This window comes from Chiloscyllium plagiosum, unplaced genomic scaffold (genome assembly GCF_037043375.1).
Source record: "Chiloscyllium plagiosum isolate Xiang-an unplaced genomic scaffold, Cpla_swu_hap1 HiC_scaffold_7, whole genome shotgun sequence".
In the NCBI taxonomy this organism is placed as follows: Eukaryota; Metazoa; Chordata; class Chondrichthyes; order Orectolobiformes; family Hemiscylliidae; genus Chiloscyllium; species Chiloscyllium plagiosum.
Genome location: NW_028270145.1, coordinates 25,564,435 through 25,586,883, shown reverse-complemented (window position 1 = coordinate 25,586,883; position 22,449 = coordinate 25,564,435). Strand labels below are relative to the sequence as shown.

Sequence of the window (22,449 nt, the reverse complement as noted above, 5' to 3'; positions counted from 1 at the left end):
AAATACATAGCCAGCGATCACTGAATAACCAGCACCGTCCCACACCCCCCCCCCCCACCAAAAAAAAATCTCCCGTAAACGAGTAGTAGAGCTCAGGGGTTAGCACTGCTGCCTCACAGCACTAGGGTCCCAGTTTCGATTCCAGCCTCGGCCTGTGCAGAGTTTGCACATTCTCCCCGTGTCTGTGTGGGTTTCCTCCGGGTGCTCCGTTTTCCTCCCACAGTCCAAAGGTGTGCTGGTCAGGTGAATTGGTCATGTTAAATTATCCATAGTGTTAGGTGTGTTAGTCAGAGGGAAATGGGTCTGGGTGGGTTACCTTTCGGAGGGTCGGTGTGGACTTGTTGGGCCGAAGGGCCTGTTTCCACACTATAGGGAATCTAATCTAATCTCGAGAGTTGATCCAACTATCAGTCGCCACCTGACTTGGTCATTGTGGGGAAAAGAAACTCCACAGATGGGTAAAATATTAACCATGTTGGAATCCAAGTTGGGTCTCAGCCGCCCACTCCTGTTCCCCACCCGGGTAATGTACATTTTTAAAAAAATGTAGGGGAGTTACATTTCAGTTACATTACAGCTGCTGCCTTGAATGGGCTTCTCAAAGACATTAAAACCGTCCATCCTCGACTTACGGACGCTCATCTCCCAGCATGTTGGCAAGGTTTTACAATCAGGCAAACGTGTTCCAGTAATTAGTGCTATTCCTTGACACAACCGTGTCTGAAATCGCGGCGGTCCAATTTTTTCTTTGCCAAATCAAATAGCTTTCTGAACAAAACAAAAAGCCTGTTTTCAAAACAGCAGCACAAATCCTCTTTCGTTTCTAGTTGCCACCGCCAGATTTCCAAAGTTTCAAGTTTATGCAAATATTCGAAAGCATACATCTGTGCAGCACATCCCGACAGTGATAACTAAGTGAGCATTCTGTGGGGTGGTGCCGATCAGAATGTCATGTGCATTATCCGGAACTGAGGGAAAACCGGAGATTACAACGGGATTTCGTGATGGGGGTAACTTGCTGTAGGGAACAGGGGGCTAGGGTTCTCTCTTTCTGTGTTATACCAAACCAACCGGGCTCCCAAACCGGCGAGAGACAGCACCGAAGCTACGGAACCCTTTAATTAAATAATGTGGAGATTTGAGGTTGAATTTTGTTTGTAACTTTAAAAAAAAATCATAAACAGTTGTCTCCTTTATGCTACTATTACAAGATGGGTTCATTGTTATTCGGTCCTCCCCCTCCCCCTGTCCCCTCCCTCGGTTATAGAGTGGCTCGGACACATAAAGTGTGTCATTACCTCCGCCCTGTCACCTTTGGATCTCGCCTGGGGGATTGATGCAAGTTTGAAGCGATAGAAAGTGGCAAACTCCCAAGTTAGGCATTAGCTTTTTTAAAAGCTGTACTCCATTCAATCTGAGACATCCTAAACGCAGTGTTATTCAATTACATATGACGGATTGAAACACATAGACTTCACATATTACCATGAAATGAGTCATGGGTCATTTAAAAAGTGAATTTAATCGCACAGTCATTAGACAAATAGTGTACCAGACATTTGTGAAATTGTAAATCATTACCCCAAACGCATCAATATAGGAAACGGAGTCTTAATGATTTATGATAACATTAGAGACCGTTCAGAGAGAATATACCATTTTTTCCCCTCATCAAAAATTCTCTCTCAAAATATTTGCAATTTGCCGCATTCCGTGCAATGCCACGAATTTATATTAATGCTAATGCATTTTAAATCGACAAAGTGTTTTGCCTCTTACTTGGTGTGTTAAATATTATTAGAAAGATGAGATGCGGAGGATGAAATAGAAATGATTTCTTTCATATAAAACTGCCCGTCGATTCGTGTCATTATCCTGCAAATCCCCATGCCAATTAAATACATCGTGTCGTTAATGTTTTACATTTCCCCCGCTATCCCCTTACACCCAACACCACCCCCTCCCCACCCCACCCTTCCAGTTTAATTAGGCCCGTTTTGGAAAGTTGTGGCCACACAGAAGTTCTTTGTCAAATGTTTGAAATCGTTTGCAGAAACATACAGGAGGCTGAAGCTCTTTTTTTTTCAGGTATTGTCTGAGATTGACGCTGAAATAGCCGGGAGTTCGAGAACATGTTCCGAATTTTTTTTTAAAAAAAAGCAGGACCCATTTTTATTGACAGTAGTAGAAATTGCTGTGGAAACCCGGTAAGGTCCGGCAGCATCTGGAGAGAGAGAGAAAAAAATAGTTAACGTTTCGAGTCCAGTCATTTTTCTGGACTTCAGGTCTGAGAAGGGTCACTGGACCTGCAATGTTAACTCTGCTCTCTCTCTACAGATGCTGCCGCAGAGTTCCTTTAGCAGGTACTGTGACACTTGGTGCTTACACAAGAACAACAAAATGCCCATAATATATAAAGATTGGAGCACGAGCCCTTGGATCCCATTCCGTTAACTTCCCCCTGTCTGACACGCGGGGTCACCTCCCCATCAAGGTTTGAGCTAAACCCTATATTAATGAGTCCTGGTTGTGAGAAACTTTACATTGACGCATCATCCGCTTATCCTCATCATAACTTAAAAATGATGTATTCTCATTGTTTATACGGTGCAAACCTATCTATATTTCCCATATCTATACGGAGATGGGTAGTAATAACTTGTTTTGTGGTTTCTTCCAAATATCCAACAAAACATGTTTTTCTGTGGCGTTTATATATGATTTTAGAAGGATTAAATTCATGGCAATTCAAACAGGTCGTTGCCATGTGTCAAGAATGGAGGAAATCTCTGAATTTGTGTTTTGTAAAGGCTGTGAAATATCCTTAATTGCGCCAATGGTCCGGTGCATCGATCTACATTCCTTCAAAGGGACTTCTCCAAGGGTCAGCCGGGAGCGTTCGAAATCCCGTGGCTTCATTGCCCTCTGCAGGGCAGATCGTGGCAAGGCAAGGACACCACGGCAGGAATGTTCGAGCTCGGTACAGTGCACAGTTCAATAACGGGAGAAGTATGAACAAATCTTCGCAACATGACAATGTTATAATTGCAAAGGTCCTCCCTTTGATTAGTGACACAAGATAGTCACTGAAAATGAAACAGTATTTTCTTTTATTCTTAAATTTACTGAGACGAAAACATGGGTTAAAAATCTTATGTTGTTTGGGATCACACAGTACAAACGTCTACATTCATATTGTAAATGAAAAAAAAACTTCAATACTAATATCTTCTCAGCTCCTAAATTGCCATATGTGTGTGCACAGACATTACAAACAGTACATGTATATATTGTATATATATATAGCCCAAACATGTCACTGCAACATTGTGATTTGATCTGGTGTTTATTTTGCAAGGTTGAAATAGTTTCCTCTTTCCATTTGAGAGATCACATCAAACCCAGCCATGCAGTTCCAGTGGGAGAATTGAATACAGAATACAGCTACCTGCACATCTGCTTAAAAAAAAAGTACCGGAACCTTAGCAGCAGGAAGAAGAACTCTGTAACTTTTACGTGACTGAATTGTCATCTTAATGACCTCCACTGGAGAGCCATTCTGTTAGTCTTAATGGTACTGTATCTGAGGGTGGTGTCCTATGATGGAGCTGTGTCAGATCTAGCTCAGTGGTTAACACTTGCTTTTGAGCCAACAGGTAGATGGTTCAATCTCCATTCCTGAGACTGGCGCAAATAATCGTAGTTTGTGCAACACTGAGTGAATTCTGCACTGCTCTCTAATGAGCTAATTAATAAGGTCCATAAGCTCTCGCAAGTGCACATGAAAGTTCCTGCCGCACAATTTCGAAAAAAAAGGTTAGGACTACTCTCCCTGATGTCGTGACCAAAACGTATTTTTCAATCAACGTCGCTAAAGCAGATGATCTAATCATTATCGCATTGCTGTTTGTGAGAGTTTACAAACTGGCTGTTGCAATTCCAACAACAATTGTGTTTCATTGGCTTTAAATACTTTGGGAAGCTGTGAACCTGTGAAAGGTGCTATATAAATGCACGTATTAGGGTTCTAGTGGTGGGGTGGTAGCATCCTTACGTCTGGGCTTGGAGGCCTAAATTCAAATCCCAACTGCGCCAGAGGTGTGGCAGACCATACCTGAATTAGCTGTTTAAAAATATTTATAAATGCAAATCTTACTTTAAATCTCTGGTGTAGCCACAAACTGTGTTGATATGAAATGTTCATATTTAACCTGCAGTTTGAGGGACAATCACTTGAGCTGATGCTGGAGAGGTTCCTGCTGACTTTGAGTGTGGGATTCCAGCCCTTGGAGATGTGCAGGTGAATGGATAAACGGACCTGGGGAAGAGGTGCAGGAACCGGGGTAAAAATAAAGTTATTTGCAACTACAGAAATGCTTGGGTGGTGATGGTTTGAGTACCATTAGAAATCATTCCTGCCAATTGCACCTGGAAGCATCTTCCATTAAGTCAAAGAGCTCTCCAATACTTTGTGATTCCAACTATTCTGCTGGAATTAGTGACGTCTTCTGCAGTTAGGATGGGAGAAAACCATTCAACCCCTTAAGCCTGTTCTGCTAGTCAGTTCAACAGTGCTACTGCAAAGCTCAACTCCATTTACCCTCCATGGTTCTGATTTTGTGTCTGTGACCCATTGTTCTGGAGTCACTCACCAGGGGGCGATAGTTTCCATTAACTTATCAACTCCCTTAATAATCTTAAACACCTAAATTAGATCACCCCATAATTGTCATATACTGAAGGGAATACAAGTCTAGTCTGCGCAACTTTGTTGGTATAACTTAACCCTTTTTGTTCCGGTTCCAATGTTGGAGACTCCAGTCGGTCCTTTAAACACTTTGCGGTTGGTGCTATGTTTTGTTTTGAAACGGATGATGGAAGAATGCTTCACCGATGCAGGAGATTAACACACCAGGCCGTCTGGCTCCAAGAGTAGGTATGCACGCAAACACTTTGGCATTGGCAGCCTGGGGATGAGGACGTGGCATTGGGCACCAAACAGTTTCCGGGCAGCGAAGCGGCACAGGTGTTGCAAGGAGCGGGGACTGCAGGCCAGAGCAAAGAGAGACTCATAGAATGGCCGGTGAAGCTAAGTGCAGAGAGAGAAACAATACAAGCATTTGTTAGTGTTCGCTCTTGAATCCTGCGTAAACAGAAACCGAAACTAAAGCTCTACGGGCTCCTGCAAACTTGATCAATCTGCACTTCAGCGGGAGGTGGTAAACCTCGTTGGAGTGTCCTCTCTGTATCACAATCCAATTATTGGCGTCTCCCACACTCTCAACATTGTTCAGAGGAAAGGATAACCAATAAAGTCCTGGGAGAGAGGGCAGTGCATTGGTACTACCAATTGACCTATAATCCCGAAGTCCAGACGAGTGCTCTGGACACGAATTTAATCTCTATCGCAGCATCTTGTTGAATTTAAATACAATTCATAACACGTGAAGCATAAAGTTAGCTATAGTGATGATCAAGATGGCTATCATTGTTTTTGTACAAATCAACCTATTTAACCCGCACCTTCTCTGTGGCTGTAACACTGTATTCTGCATTCTTCTTACCCTGATGCACTTTTTATGGTACAATCTGCCTGTATAGTATGAAAAACAACACATTTCACTGTACTGAGGTACATGTGTCATCCATCAATCATCAATCACTGATGTACTTTAGGGAAGGCAATCTGCCATTTTTACCTGGTCTGGTCTGCATGTGACTCCAGGCCACAGTGATGTGGTTAAGTCTCAGCCGCTCTCTAAATGACTGAGCAAGCCATTCTGCTCTGGGGCAATAAGGAAAGGTAACGAAAGCTGGCCATGCATCCACATCACTAAAAGAATTTTCAAAAATACTGTCTGGCACCAGCTGTGTGGAAGAGCTGCTGGACAGTTGTTTGATAGATAACTGGTTACTCAGTGGGATTCCAGTCTGGATTTTTTTTTCTCAGAATTTATTCTCTGAGCCATCTCCTCTCCAGAGGTCCCCAGGGCAATAGGGCTACTCATCCATAGCTGGGAATTGAGTTTGTGGTGACCCCATGCATTAGTGGGCCTGTATGTCAGGGAGCTAGGTCTGCTCTGACACTCCTGTGGTTTACCCCAGATTCACAAAGTTATAGACTTTACCATGGGGAGGCACGAGTGAAGAGACCGTTTACTGATGGCAGTGGCTTACAGACTAAGTTCTATTATACACAATATTTGTACTGCTGGCCAAGAGTGAGGGCTGACAAGCAAGAGGTGATGAGCTGATAGACTGTTACATGCAGCTGATAGACTTGTTACCATCATTTAACTGGAGATATACAAAAGTGGAATGAGTTAGAATTAAACAGATACACAAGATGATAGTCTATTCATTGAAGTGAAGTTGCTATTGTTACTGGGGCATCTTGGATTGTTCCAGCTCCTTTATCAGGCAGGAGCAGCTTTGAAGCCCCAACTCCACTCCACACTGTTTGTTTCCAGGATATACCAAACATCATTCATGCATTTTACACTGATAGGGTCATATATTGTCCTTTAATTTAGAAGACTTAAGTTGGCTTCTGATCCAGACCATGGAATAACATTTGCTCCACTCTCTTGACTCTTGGAATTTGGTTTGAAATGAATGTGGCTCGTGTTACCACAGCAGCTCAGTGTGAACCCCAGCCCTCGTATGGAACAATATATAATTTGGTTTATTTCGATCTATCCAGACCCCCTGGGAGGCAAAACTTTCTGAAACGGGTGTGACAGAAAGGAAAGAAAACAGATATTCTGGTGCAACAACAAAATAATAACAGTTACAATTCTTTGTAAAGAAACGCAGGATATTAATTTTGGGCCGAGGTAGAGAAGGACAATAGAGAAGTGGCACTGGATTCTGTTCAGATTGACCCTGACTTCCCTATGTTGGGATGCAATGCATAGAAGGGGTGAAAAGGGCTTGCATCAATGAATTAATTATCTCATTAAACATTGATGAGCTACATCAATCCTACATATTGGGAAATTTGCCAGTTTAACATCTCTGTTCAAAAAGACGGATATGTTATGGACAACTTTCTTTAGAAAAGAGGAGACTTAGGGGTGAGTTGATTGAGGTCTGTTGAATTACTAAGTGGGAGGGAGGTTAATCTAGTCAGTGAAGAGATGCTACTTCCATTTGTATGGAAACTGAAGGCTACAAATATCAGAGAATTACTAAAAATCCAATGGGAAATTTCCTTCCTCAGGGTGTGGTGAGAATGTGGAATTCAAAAAGTAGTTGAGGAGGATTGCATTGATGCATGTAAAGGATAATACCACATCAATACCTAGGGGAGAAAGGATGGGGGGGGAGGAGTTATAATAGTTAAGGCCAACCAGTGTGTTTCTGTGCTGTTAATGCAAGGTCCAAAACCAGCATACATTTGGACAAGACAAATTGGATAACTCCTTGAGAGAAACAACACAGAAACCCTCTGTCATTGTACAAGCCCATCTTATTTCACCAGAGTCTGTGGGGGAGCCTGATCTGCATGAGCTGCTACCTGGAATAACTCTTCTGGGACAGCCTCCATCCATTCTTCAGTCACCTGGATTTGTTGATATGAATTAAACAAAACTTCGATTGTCTTGGGAGAGTCTGCACAGCTTTTCAGCACCTAGGGAGCAAAACAGCAACCTGAAAGTGATTTGGGAAACTTAACAACCACCGATTCAACCATTTCTTAGCCAAATTCAAACATCCTGGTGCATGACTTCTCTACACATCTCCATGATCTGCAAAAGAAGCAAGGGTGAAGTGAGAAAAAGCTTTTTCACTCAGTGAGTAATTAGGGTGTGGAATACACTGTCTGGATGTGTGGTGGAGGCGCGTTCAATTGAGGTATTCAAGAGAGCACTGATCATTTGGATTAAAAAATGATGTGTGTGGGTATGGGGAAAAAGCAGGAATTTGGCACTAGGTAATGATTCTCATTTAACAAACTGGTGTTGGAGGCATAATGGGCAAAATGGCATTTTTTGCACTGTACCATCTCTGTGATTCTGTGAACCTACTGTCCCATGAGATACAGGATGCTGAGCTATTCTGGGCAGTTCAGATTGTCACCTCTTCTACCCTTCTGTGTAAACCAAGGTAATGAACATTGGCTCAATATTAAATACTGGCAGATAATATTACTGAGCCTGACTTCAGGCTTGCACAAAGAATCCCTGGCTGAGTGGATAGAACTCTTGCCTTGGAGACAAAACATTGGGTTCAAATCCTTTTCTGAGGGATGGGAGTATAGCACCATCAGTGCTAGCACCATCAGTGGAGCACAGAAAGAGTACTGCAACATTGGAGTCACCATCCTATGTTAAATCAAGGCAATATGTCAAAGAAGAGCAATTACTCTATCCCTGGGCTGATGTTAACCAAGATCCCTAAAAAGCAGAATACGTGGTTACAATCACATTGCTGTTGGTGGGAGCTTGCTGTACTCAAATTACACCAGGCACTGTGTTTCCAAAGGATATAATTGACTGTAAAGCACTCTAGGACATCCTGACAAGGTGCTATTGAAATGTAAGATTTTGTTTTATTATCCGCTTATGGGCACTGGACCTTGATGAATCCTTCAGATTCTCGACCTTTGGGTCCATTCCCAGTTGTCGACCCCACTGGAGGTCGGAGGGCTCCAGCATTTTGTGGGAGGTGACCAATTACTGGGCAACTTGCACAACATTTGTCCCATTTGGAAAGGCCAAATATGGTCAGGAGATGGGAGCTACTAGTGGTGGCGGTGGGGGCCTGTTGAAAAGGGGTCTGTGTATTTTCAAAATGGATGGAGTAAATGTCAGGCCTGAGTGAGTGGGCTGTCAGCACATTAAGGTGGTCATTTGCTGAGGTATGGTGACTCCATGATCAAGCAACACTCTCCAGATACCCACAGGCCCCCCTGTCTCTCTGCACCTGTAGGTCATGCCAGAGGCAGTGAGAGCCAACAATGTGGTCCATTGCTGTACAACAGCAGGAGGAAGTCAGCTGGCAAAACTGAGGAGCCTTGGCCAGCGAGGAAGCACTGCTGCTTCCTTCAGTGCCATGGTGCTGGCTGTGTTGCTGTGGATGTTGCTCCTTATCACTCCTCCAGACTAGTTCTGATTACTAGCCCCCACCTCCCAATACACCCACAGTAGCAAGCTCCTTAGATGCTGAGATACCCTGGCATCTCAAATGTGACCATGATTAAGCACAGAACCATTTAGCCTCCCAATCCCCGCTCTCTTTCAAAGCTCTCAGAATGACAGCTGGATGTTTGTAGCCATCCATTGGTCCTCTTTACTCACTGCTCCATGGAAACATCATTCAATGTCCTCCCATTGCCTCAGGAAAAATCACATGGAGGGGACAGCATGTTAGGAAATGGCAAAATTCAAACCATTGGCTCATTTGGCTTTGAGCCATGACTTTATTTTTGATGCATATTTGTGGAATTAATAATGGCTTATCACTTGAGAAAGGATTCAGTAGGGTTGTTGACGTTGGGTGGATTGGCCTTTGTCAAAGCAACACTTGCAACAGCACACCTGGTTTGCAACTTAGAGTGATGTCAATAGTGTGGGTTCAATTCCTATACCAGCTGGAATTACCATGAAGGATTTTCCTTCTCACCCCTCACCCCTCACCTGAGGCATGGTGACCCTCAGTTTAAACCACCACCACCAGTTGCCTCTCTCTAATGAAAGAGCAGCCCTATGGTCTGGTAAGACTATGACAACTTTACCTTTACAGTTGGAGCACTACAGTAACCTTAATGGCCGAAATTAAAAATCACACAACACTAGGTTATACTCCAACAGGTTTAAAGTACAAGCTTTTGGTGCAGTGGTCCTTCAGCAGGTAGCTAGTGGGACAGGATCACAGGACTCAGAGCAGCACTCCGCAAGCCTGTACTTCCAAATGAACCTGTTGGACTATAACCTGGTGTCGTGTGATTTTTAACTTTCTCCACCCCAGTACAACACCAGCACCTCCATATCATGGCTTAATGATCAATGTTAATGAGAAGGAAATGAGGCCACAGTTATTGTTCCTGGCCTCTCCCCATATTCTAGTCTATAGCTTCTTTCCTCATCTACTTAGTTTGGACCAAGTGCCTTAAGAGAAATTCAATAGCACTCAAGGCTTAAATTCCAAGTGATTTGAACATGTACGATGATTCTTGGTATGAGCTGATGGTGACTACAGCGGGAGCCAGTTTGGAATAACCTAAACACCACAACCACTTGAATGCATGTTTTGCCAAGCCAACTGCTGATAACTGGTCCAAGGTCTGGGACCTGTTTTGCAAAGTAAAGTTTGAGACACAGAGAAGACACTGAAGAGTGAAACAGCTTTGGTGTAAATTACAGTGCAAGAAATGCATTGCCAAATGAAGTGCAAAGCGAAATGCATTGGGAATAAATGCACCATCGCCTGTACCTAACTCACATGAAGTTATGTTGACTCCTCACCCCTGTGCTTGCTGACCTTTGTTGACTTCTGGTCTGTAATGCCTCAGTTTTAAAATTCTCTTCCTTGATTTCAAATCCCTCCCTAGTCCTGTACTTTCCCATTTTTCTAACCTTTTCCAGCTCTACAATCCTCTGAGATGCTCCTCTGATTGTGGCCTCTGGAGAGTCTCCGATTTTAAACGTTCCAACAATGGTGGCTGAGACTCCAACTTCCTAGGCCCTTAGCTCAGAAATTCTCTCCTTAAAGCTCTCCATGCCTCACTCTTTAAAACCCATGTCCTTTACTAAGTGTTTTCACACCTGCCCTAATACCTCCTGGTGACAAAGTTTATTTGATTGCCGCTTTGGGACATTTTATTATGATAAAGGCACTATAGAAGTTTAAGTTGATGTTCTGGACTTGTCATGATGGGACATTAATGGGAGAGGCATTAGTTGAAACCCAGGCTCACCCTAGTTTAAGCTTCCATGTCATAGCCACCTATCTCTGAGTAGGCTCCATTTTATGTGGTGTAAGGACACCACCTTTTACCTTGGGGAAGGCAGCAGGCCACACCCTGTGGGAGCCATGGTTGAGTAAGGTTTGGACGGTCCGGTGAGGATTCAGTTCTCCCTTAAAAGGTGCTGTCTGGATCACGTTGGCGAGGGGTGAGCACCCATTGTAGTCAATGGCATTGACATCCGCCTTGTGTTTCAGCAGCAGCTGGACCAGCTGGAAGCTGGCATTCTTGGATGCCTTGTGCAGTGGGCTGCGGTTCTCATCATCCACAGAATTCACGTCGGTGCCACTCAAGATGAGGACCTGGCACACTCGGAGGTAGTCCTCCTGACTCTCCAGGCTCCATGCATTGCTGCAGGCGCAGCCCAGCGGGGATTCCCGGTGGCCATTCATGGTGTTCACCGTGGCCCCGTATCTGAGATAGAGGTGGACATGATTGTGAAGGCCCTGTTTGGCTGCCACATGCAAGGGGGTCTCCAGATCCTCGGACAACTGGTTGACATCTGCACGGTATTTCAGCAGCAGCTTTGCACACCTAGAAGGAGGGAAGGAAATCGAGAGTGGATTACTACTCTGCTTCATTCTCAGCAAGCTCCAAAGCTCCAAAACGTCTACAGTGTGGAAGCAGGGCTCTTGGCTCACTAAATCCACACCGACCCTCCAAAGAGAGTCTCACCCAGACCTATCCCAGTGATCCTATATTTCTCATGGCCAATTCACCTGACCTGCACATCTTTGGACTGTGGGAGGAAAGTGGAGCACCCGGAGGAAACCAGCACAGACACAGGGAGAATGTGCAAACTCCACACAGACAGTCGCTTGAGGCTGGAATGGAACCCAGGTCCGGCCACCCATAAAGCTTCTTAAAACTTGGGTTGTTGACTCATTTTATTGATCCCCATCCTAATTTCTTTTGTGTGACGTAATGTAAATCTTTAATGGACTCCTGTGAAGTCTCTTGGAACATTGGCACTAAATCAATGTAAGTTGTTGTTTTTGATGGATTAACCACACACATAACATGTGCTCCCATTGTGCTGCTGAGCTGGGGCAGGTCCTGTTTTGAAATTTTGAACCCTGTCTGATTGTTGGAGGGCATTTGTAGAATAGGTCCACTTAGAAGGAGATCTTTTACTGTTTTGGAAAATATTTCTTATCATTTTGCGCTTGCTTCCTCTGCCAGTGACCTTAGCTCAGTGCCTCTGGTGTTCTTTCATAGAAGACCATAGGAAATAGGTGTAGACATAGGCCATTTGGCCCATCAAGTCTGTGTCACCACTGAACAAGATCACGGCTGATCTGATAATCCTCAACTCCACTTTTCTGTTTTTTCTCCAAACCTGACCACAGTCTCAGCCTTGCATATATTTAACAACAGCCCCTCTGCAGGAACAAATTCCACAGCCTCACTGCTCTCTGAGAGAAGGACATTTTTTTCTCCTCTCTGTTTGAAATGGGCTTATTCTGAGATTATGTCCTCGAGTCCGAGACTCTTGCACGAAGGGAAACAACCTTTCTACATCTCCCCTATCAACTCCCTGAAGAATCTTACATGTTTTGATATGGTCTCCTTTCATTTTTCTGCAATCTAATAAGTACAGGCCCAATCTAATCAACCCCACCTCATAAGACAGTCTCTCCATACCTGGAACCAGTCGAGTGAACCTTCTCAGGGCTGCTTCCAATGACAGTATATCTTTCCAAAGATAAGGGGACCCAAAACTCTTCACAGTGTCCATATGTGATCTGACTAATGTCTTCTATAGTTTTAGCAAAGCCTCCATTCTTTCATACTCTCTCCCCTTTGAAATCACCTGTATGGAAAGCCAGTAGGCTCTGTTACTTGATTGAGAGTGTGGTGCTGGAAAAGCACAACATGTCAGGCAGCATCCGAGGAGCAGGACAATCGACATTTCAGGCTGGATGAAGGGCTCCGGCCCGAAACATCGATTTTCCTGCTCCTCGGATGCTTTTCCAGCACCACACTCTCAACTCTGATCTCCAGCATCTGCAGACCTCACTGTCTCCTCTGTTAATCGATTGGTTTATTCTTGATTGTCAGTCAAATTAGTTCCAATTTTCTTCAAAAACTTAGTCAGTGAAAGTGATCATTGAGAATTCATTTCTTCTTTTTCTCAGGTTTGCTTGTTGCTTCTGGGATGGTCGACAATCTAAGCACCATTTAAAAGGCACTTTTAAATACCCACAGGTCCAGCTTATCCTAGACAATTTGCAGAGCAGCAATCCTTCCACACAGTCCCATTAACAATCTTCAACTGCAAGCTGAGAACAGACAACCAACGAACATGGATTTAAGATATTTGACAAAAGAATCAGAGACTGGGGTGATTGAGGTGTTGGTGTCTGGATTGCACTGTGCAAAAGGACGTTGGAAGCAAATTCAATAGGAACTTCCAGAAGAGAATTGCGTATATACTTGAAAAGGAAAAATGTGCAGGATATTGGAGGAAACACATGGGAGTGGGATAAATTGATTAGTTCTTTCTAATACAAGACTTTCCATTATTTCCTTAATACTAGATTTCAGTATTTATAGTGGGGAAAGATAGCAAGTATACTTTTGAGAATGAAAATTAACCCCATGATGATACAACTACTGCAGAGATTTATTGTCATTCACATGTCAGGGAAAATGCTATATTGATTTATAGAGATTATTTGTACTGTGGACATATATTTACTAGGTATTCGCTGGGTTGAGACTGATGCAACCTACATTCTACGAATGGAAGATTTGTATCTAGGTCACCCTGCCCACCCCACCCTGTGTGGCATTGTCTCTAAATGTTGTGTTTTCCAAAAATGAATCTTCAAAATTACTGCACATCCTATTGAATTATATCCTGCTCACTCATGCAGTTTTAATTATGGAAGGGATTAGGATTAACTCCAGAAACTAGAGCATAAATCTTTGGCATATACTTCCTGTACAGTTCTGAGGAATTGCTGGACTGTTGGAAATACCAGCTTTCCAATGAGATGTTGAACTGAGGCCCTACCTTCTCTCTCACGTAAATGATTCCATGGCACCATGTCTGAACAGAGCTTGTACGTTCTCTCTGATATTCTGGATAATATTTACTTCTCAACAGACTTTCTGTCCAGTATCACAATGTTAGTTGTGGGAGTGGTTCCATTCAGTTTGGATGCTGTGGTTCTTATGAAGAATCTTTTGGCCCATCATCTTGGTCCTCAAACATCTATACTTGGCCTTGTATGCTTTGGTGTTTGGACTGTTTATCTTTTTATATTCATTTGCAAGATGCAAGCGTTGCTGGCCCAGCGTCTGTTGTCCATCACTAATTGCCCACATTGCTGTAGGCCTTGGGTAGGCCAAACTAGGTAAAGATGGCAGTTTCCTACCCTCAAGGGCATTAGTGACCCAAATGGGTTTTTACTGACAATTATTTCATGGTCATTAGTAGATTATCAATTCCAGATTTTTAAAATGCCACCATCTGCCCAAGAGGGATTCCAACCTAAGTCCCCAGAACATTTGGGCACAGTGGTTAGCACTGCCTCTTCACAACTCCAGAGACCCAGATTCAATTCCTGCCTCAGGCAACTGTCTGTATGGAGTTTGCACATTCTCCCCGTGTCTGCGTGGGTTTTCTCCGGGTGCTCCGGTTTCCTCCCACATTCCAAAAATGTGAGGTTAGGTGAATTGGCCATACTAAATTGCCCGTAGTGTTAGGTGAAGGGGTAAATGTAAGAGAATGGGTCTGGGTGGGTTGCTCTTCGGAGGGTCGGTGTGGACTAGTTGGGCCGAAGGGCCTGTTTCCACACAGTAAGTAATTAATTTAATCAAAAAATTACCTGGTTCTCTGGATTGATAGGTTTAGTGCTAAAATCACCAAGCCATCACCTTCCCTGGACATGATCTAAATCATTCTTCAATGTCTTGAGGGTTCTTGAGTCTACAACCCTTTTAGGGTGCCACCGCACTGTGGGTGAACACCTTTTTCCTCTAACCCTCTCTAAACATCTGGGACCATACCTTAAATCTCTGCATCCTGTCTATTGATCCCTCTATAAAGGGGAAGGTTCTCCCTTTCTAGCCTCTCATAACTTTGTATGTGCCATTCAGATTCCACCCTTAGCCTTCTCAGCTCTAAGGAAAATATCCCTAATGTGTGTAGTCTCTCTTCATTGCTGAATCTCTCCAACCCAGGTAACATCTGGGTGAATCTCTTCAACACCCTCTCCTTGCCATGATATCCTATGACAAACAGAACAGCACACAGTATCCCACTGTGACCTAACTGATATTATAGATAACATCTTTGCTTTTGTATTCAACACCACAATGAATAAAGGAAGATATCCCATTGGTTGTCTTAGTTATACTATATACCTGTCCTGCTCCCTTCAAGGACCCATAGACATGTCCACCAAGGTCTCTCTGATCCTCTGGACTTCCTAGGGCCCTACTATTCAACATGTACTCCCTTGTCTTGTTGGTCCTCCCAAAAATGTATCACCTTTCACTTTTCAGAATTAAATTCTATTTGCCACTGTTCAGTCCATCTGACTAGCTCATCTATTTTGTCCTCTAGTCTAAGGCTTTCCTCCTTGCTATCTACCCCACCAATTTTTGTTATCTGTGAACTTAAGAATCAAATCTCCTGTATTTATTACTGTACACTGCAAACAGCAAGGACCCAGCACCAAACCCTATAGTTATGCCACTGAATACAGGCTTCCAGAAACAAAAACACCATTCGAACATCATCCTCTGCTTCCTGCCACTAAGCCAGTTTTAGATTCAATTTGTCACATTGCCCTGGATCCAATGGGTCTTTAGTATTTTAAGCAGTCTGTACAAGAGGCCATCAGTGACTAATTCAAAAGCGTTTAATTGCTTATAAAATTCATCGGGACACCATAAAGTAGTGCGCGGTGCTATATAAATGTAATTTCTTTTCTCTGCCAGCCCTTTAGCTGCCACCCTGTTGCACTCACCGAAAGGTCTGCGTGGTGTTGCAGAGGTGCAGGGCTGACAGTCCGTCCTCTGTCAGCAGTCTGGGGTTAGCCCCGTGTTCTAGCAGCTGCTGCGTACACTCCGTGTGTGCATTCTCACAGGCTGCATGGAGGGCATTCTTGGTCCCCACAATCATGTTGGGCTTGGCCCCTCGTTGGAGCAAGTACTGCAGGCAGTCAGTGTAGCCATGTCCCGCAGCGATGCACAGGGGGCTGGTCAGCTCTTGCTTGTACTCCAGAGACCAGAGACCTGCAGTGTTACGAGAGAGTGAAAAGGACAGCACCCGTGAGAACGAGTGGTCACCAACCCAACAACTTTCACATATGTGATTACTCACAGCAGGGTACGCTTTCACTGTTTCAAGAGATCAGGTGCCCTCTATTTGACTCACCCAAGTGCCTGAATATGAGAGTCTATGCAATGATTGTTAAGCAGGTTGATTGTGGCTAGTTCAGTAATTCCATGATATTACAACTCTCATCCTTGTGATCAAATCCCTTGATGGTTAATACCACCCCTCCACCCCCACAGCCCCACCTCCCCTTATCTCTGCAGCCTCTCCCAGCTCAATAATCTTCCAAGAGCTTTGTGCGGTGCCAAACCAGAGGGAAACCCATGCTAGTACCAACAATCCCAGTCCTAGATGTGTTACTGCACACTGGAGATCAATCCTGTGAGGCAGCCATTGTACAGGTCCTGAGTATCTGCACAAAGGGACCAGGAGTGAGCTAATCAACTTCTCAAGCCTACTCCATCATTCTATTATTTATTTATTCATTTGTGGGTGAAGGATGTCACTGGCTGGGCCAGTATTTATTGCCCATTCCGAGTTGCCCTTGAGAAGGTGGTGGTGAGCTGCCGTCTGGAACCACTGCAGTCCACCTGCTGTAGTTCAATCCACAATGACATTAGGGAGGGAATTCCAGGATTTTTATCCAGCGACAGTGAAGGAATGACAATATCTTTCCAAGTCAGGATGGTGAGTGGCTAGGAGGGGATCTTGCAGTGCTGGTGTTTCCATGTTTCTGTTGCCCTTGTCCTTCTAGATGGAAGTGGTTGTGGATTTGGAAGGTGCTGTTTGAGGATCTTTGGTGAATTTATTTTCATTTCTGTAAGTTCAAATAAATTGTATTTGCATATTAGCCACATTTGCCTACCTTGATCCATAATCCTTAAAACCCAACCACCTATCACCTCAACCGCAACAGACATGGGAAAGATAGTCCCAGATTTCCACTGCTTTTCAAATAGGCAACTAATAACATCTGGTCCCAGAACTGCAAATGCTTTAACCTACCTCAAAGCCTAATCATAGGGTTTACACATTTCCATTTGGCAGTTCCAGTATCGAACACTGTGCTTGACTCAGTTAGCTTTGCGAATGGGAGGATCTGCTGCTTTGCTCATAAAAAATGGGATAGTGCGCACTAATGGTAATTAAACACACCAGGATTAGTGTAAGTGCCTGCCTCGAATAATCCTCCAGCTCATTATCATGAACACTTTTTAATTATTATGATATACAGCCCTGGGGCACTCGCCAATTTTAAGTAAATTAATTACGTCGCAATTTAACACTACAACAAGGCTCCTTGCTGCATAGGAAAATATGTTGTAGTGTGAGCTGTGGTAGACAGATGTAATTTTACAACAGGAGATGTCAACAATTTACAATATCGACATTTACCTGGTGTATCAGAGAGTGGAAAGGATAAGGCCAAGGTGATAATTCTACTATTTTGACAGTTTGTCCTCTTTTGAATCTTGTTCCTCTTTCAGCTTTCTGATGCTCTGAGACAGTCGTTGCCCTTCAATTCTGTCCCCTGTGTATCTCCAATTTCCTTAACATCACCATAGGTGTTCCTGCCATCAGATGCAGCAGAGTTCCAGATTCCCCCCACTCTCTCTCCTGCTTTGATGCCATCCTCAATACTTAACTGCTTGACCAAACTTATGAATACCTGCTCTGGCACTATCTTGAGAGTTGGGTGGCTTTTTCCAGATCACTTAAGGAAAAAGTTAACAACACTGCATGTCTGGAGTCACATGGCAGCCAGACTAGGTGAGTAAAGATTACCTCTTGGAGACAGACATCAGTGAAGCAGACGGGCTTTAGAAATAATCAATAATACAGGTCGTTCTGCTATAGCACGCATTTCGTCAATGCGAATTTGCTATAATGTAATCGATGAATTGGGGATATTCTCTTTAAAGCATGTATTAGTTATAGCGCAATTACAGCCCCATTAGTTTAAATGGTGTGGCTATTAAGCGATTTTCTTATAACACGGATTGCACGAGGATGGAGCTATCACATTGTAGCAAAACTGACTGTAGTTGTTATGGTCACCACGATATTTTAGATTTAATAGATTATTTCAATGTCCTCCAGCTTCCATGATATGATATGAACTTAAACCCCCAAAGTGTTGGCTCTCCTAAACCAGTGACATTACCAGTACCCTCAGTGGTTTTGGCTTTGGAATTTTGTGTGATTTTTGAAACAAGGATTTATGTTTGACAAAGTTGTGAGTGGAAATTTTAGCGTTTAGAGAAAGTGAGGACTGCAGATGCTGGAGATCAGAGTCGAGAGAGTGGTGCTGGAAAAGCACAACAGGTCGGGCAGCAGGAGGAGCAGGAGAATTGACATTTCGGACATTCCTGATGAAAAAGTTTAGCATTTGTCTGAGCAGATTTTTCTCACACTGGAGTAGATTGGAGGTTCGAGCACGATTCTATCTGAGCACTAATTCCTTTTGGAAAAGGATTTTGTCTGGACCAGGAGTGGGCTGCAGGCTTCAGCTTGCCTCACTAACTGATCTAAACCAGTAGCGCTGTGTGGCAGTGACAATTAATTCCCATCGTCTCCCACCTTCAGTGATGTTAAAATGGGGACAGCGTGACAAAATCAAACCCATGCAATGCTGCTGGGGATTCCTGGGGACTGGAGGGCAGAAGTTCAAGTTAGTGTTGGGTTGCCATATTTTAAATGTGGATTCTCTACCCAATACTTTTGATAAATCTGCTGATCTTGATGTCCTTAGACAACAATCTGCAGTTCCAGAGTTGTATGTGACTCTAACACCTTATATTTGGCTCCCAACGTGGTGGGCGGCACGGTGGCACAGTGGGCGGCACGGTGGCACAGGTGGGCGGCACGGTGGCACAGGTGGGCGGCACGGTGGCACAGGTGGGCGGCACGGTGGCACAGGTGGGCGGCACGGTGGCACAGTGGTTAGCACTGCTGCCTCACAGCGCCTGAGACCCGGGTTCAATTCCCGCCTCAGGCGACTGACTGTGTGGAGTTTGCACGTTCTCCCCGTGTCTGCGTGGGTTTCCTCCGGGTGCTCCGGTTTCCTCCCACAGTCCAAAAAAGATGTGCAGGGTCAGGTGAATTGGCCATGCTAAATTGCCCGTAGTGTTAGGTAAGGGGTAAATGTAGGGGTATGGGTGGGTTTCGCTTCGGCGGGTCGGTGTGGACTTGTTGGGCCGAAGGGCCTGTTTCCACACTGTAATGTAATCTAAAAAAAACTATTTTTTGATATTACCATGAAAAGGTTTAAAAATGTCAGTCAGGAAAAATAAGAGGTGTGTAGACAAACCTGCAGCAGGGGGTAGTGTGTTAATAATTCAGAAGCCCAGGCTAATTCTTTGGGGACTTGGGCTCAAACAGCAGCTGGTGGATTGAAATTCAGTTCATAAAACCTGGAATTGAAAATAAGTCTCAGGGATGGGTGACCATGAAACCATCATTGACTATCATACAATCCCAACCGTTTCACTAAAATCCTTTAGGAAGGGAATCTGTCGTCCTTAGCCAGTCTGGTCTACGTCTGACTCCAAACCCATAGCAATTGAACTCCGAAATTGCCCAGCAAGTCATTCAGTTGAAGAGAAATTAGGGATAAGCAACAAATACTAGCCTTGCCAGTGACACCCACATCCCATGAAAGAGTAAAGACAAACGTAACGGTCATCTGGAAGTGCATACCCTGGAGATCAAAAGCAAAACAAATAGAATGGTAAAAACCTAATATTGAGGTCAGTTTCAGTTTCAATTTGATACATTAATTGAACACCCATTTATTACGTAAGCAAATTATGTATTCCACAAGAGACACTTGGTAATTTGCCAACTTAGAACTGTTGAATATTTGTTTTGCAGATGGCAAAAGTTTTTGTTTTAAGCTTTTTTCTTTGAAAAAAATACTTCTCAGGTAAAAATGATTGCACAGTCTGACCTGGGTACTCTGTAGGCTTTGGGAGGAGTGAGTCTGCTTTCTTGCTTTCTTGTTGGTCTTCACTTTTTTGTTATTTTCTTTTGCGGCCATCTTCAACCCTTGTGAATGGTGCCAGCTCAGATATAATGGCCAAGACAGCAAGTGAGCACTGATGAGAGGCACAGGCTTTGCACTTGGGGAGTGGGGAGGGGGAGCTGTCATCATTTAGTCCAATTAATCCTAACATTGTCTTTAATGACTCCCAACCAAATGAAAATGCTACTGATTTAATAACATCTGATTTTGTGTGATGTGAATGCGGTAATGGAAGCTTTAGAAAAATTGCCAGTCATTGTGTGTCTCCAAGCCCATTTCATACTTTGCAAGCATCTAATGAGCCACTAAACGAGAAGAAAAGATGGGAATGTGGTTGATACAATTATGTAATGAATATACAGTGTCAGTTATATTGATGGAATCCTAGCCCTTCCTATTAAACTATGCCATTGGGTTATTGGTCAGTGCCTGGATGGCAATCAATGATGCCCACACTTTAGCACATGGACTGCTGTGGCTCAAGAAAGCAGCTCACCACCACCCTCTCAAGGCCAACTAGGAATGGACAATAAATGCTGGTCAGTCAGTGATGCGCATGTCCCATGATAGAATTAAAAAAGGGTTTCTCATATCTTATAAGACTTCAGTCTCTGTTTCTGCTGCCACCTCTGAAATGTATATGCCTGAATACATGGTAAACTCGGACATCGGTTTTACCTTTGCTGCAGCAGTGGAATTATATTGTGCTTGGCTATAATTATTACAGACTATGGTTATTCCCACCTTGCACCCTCTATGGGGACGTGAATCCAAATCTCCATGGCCCATACTCATAGTCATTCCCATTCACCCATCACTTCTGGCCTACATTGGATTCCAGTCCAACAAGGCCTCAATTTGAACTTTTTTCTCAAACTATGTCATCTCCTTCAGACCTCCAGCCCGAAATCTCTTTGAGATCTCTGTGCTCCTTCATTTCTGACCTTTTGCACTCTCTGATTGTCCTTGCTGCCCTGTTGGTGATCATGGTTGCACTGTAAAGGATTAGTAACTATTATGCTAATTGGTGGAGTTTAACATCAATGAGGTCAGATCACATGCAACTGGAACCGGTGAGGGAGAATTTCTCATGAAATCCTGCAAATGTCTATCTTGTAAATAGTGTAAATGTCAAATAAATGTTTATTACTTTATTAGAACAAGCTTTTAAGCTCTTCTGTTGAAGACAGGCAGACTCCAGTTAAGGTTTTAATGCAGTGGCTTCAGTTGCTTTCTCTCTCTCTCTGTCTCTCTCTTTCTCTATATACACATGAACACATTCATTAGCATTAACTAGACTACAACAAGACATTCTGCAGCATTAACTAGACTAAAACAGGCCATTCAATTGGTCTATGCTGGTGTCCATCCTTCACTCCACTGCTCCCACATCTCTGCATTTGACCTGCTATCATATTGTTTTCTTCCACGTAATTCCCTTAAATGCCTTGACGTTCACCACAAATCATAGAATCTCTACTGTGTGGAAACAGGCCATTCAGCCCATTGAGTTCCACACTAACCCTCCAAAGAAAATCCTACCCAGACCCACCTACTGTATCCCCATAACCCTGTGTTCCCCATGGCTAACCCAACTAGCCTGCACACCTCTGCACGCTATCGGCAATTTAGCGTGGCCAATCCACCTAATCTGCACATCTTTGGACTGTGGGAGGAAACCGGAGCACCTGACGGAAACCCATGCAGACACGGGGAGAATGTGCAAACTCCACATAGACAGTCGCCCGAGGCTGGAACTGAACCCGGGTGATGGAGCTGTGAGGCATCAGTGCCAAGCACTGAGCCATCATGCCATCCCCACATGGTTGTAAATTTCACATTCCCACCATCCTCTGGATAAAGGAGTTTCTCTTGGATTCCCAATCAGATTTATTGATAGCTAATTTATAGTCTATGATCCTGTGATTTGAATTCTCTTGCATGAGGAAACATCTTTGCTACACTTAATGACAATGAGAAGCAAAGCACAGTGAGAAAGAAAGGACAAGGAAATGCTTCTGTTCTGATTATCTGTTGCCAAGCACTGTGGAGAGCTCCCTATGACTTTGCACCCCAGCCCCATCCGCAGCCATCATTCTCCACCATTCTGCTCAAACATTTTCCCCTCTCCTGTGTTCTTCACTCTGCCTCCCCGTGTTCAAT

The 22,449-nt window shown here is 43.8% G+C and overlaps 1 protein-coding gene across 7 annotated transcripts in view; it reads right to left on the bottom strand.

Annotated features, from left to right (window-relative positions):
• Positions 1 to 1,981: 1,981 nt before the first annotated feature.
• Positions 1,982 to 22,449, bottom strand: part of asb18 (ankyrin repeat and SOCS box containing 18) — a 36,190-nt gene continuing 15,722 nt past the window's right edge. For 3 of the 7 annotated variants that reach the window (XM_043693239.2, XM_087988851.1, XM_087988854.1), the window contains 4 exons: positions 15,952 to 16,219; positions 11,002 to 11,503; positions 7,520 to 7,633; positions 1,982 to 5,089 (listed from right to left, as the gene is read on the bottom strand). In XM_043693239.2, the coding sequence (XP_043549174.2) occupies positions 4,904 to 5,089; positions 7,520 to 7,633; positions 11,002 to 11,503; positions 15,952 to 16,219 (1,070 nt within the window). In that variant the 3' untranslated portion in view covers positions 1,982 to 4,903. Of the gene's footprint in view, positions 5,090 to 5,523; positions 5,594 to 7,519; positions 7,634 to 11,001; positions 11,504 to 15,951; positions 16,220 to 19,893; positions 19,963 to 22,449 lie in introns of all 7 variants that reach the window. The other 4 variants (XM_043693240.2, XM_087988853.1, XM_087988855.1 and 1 more) reach the window with 4 other exon arrangements.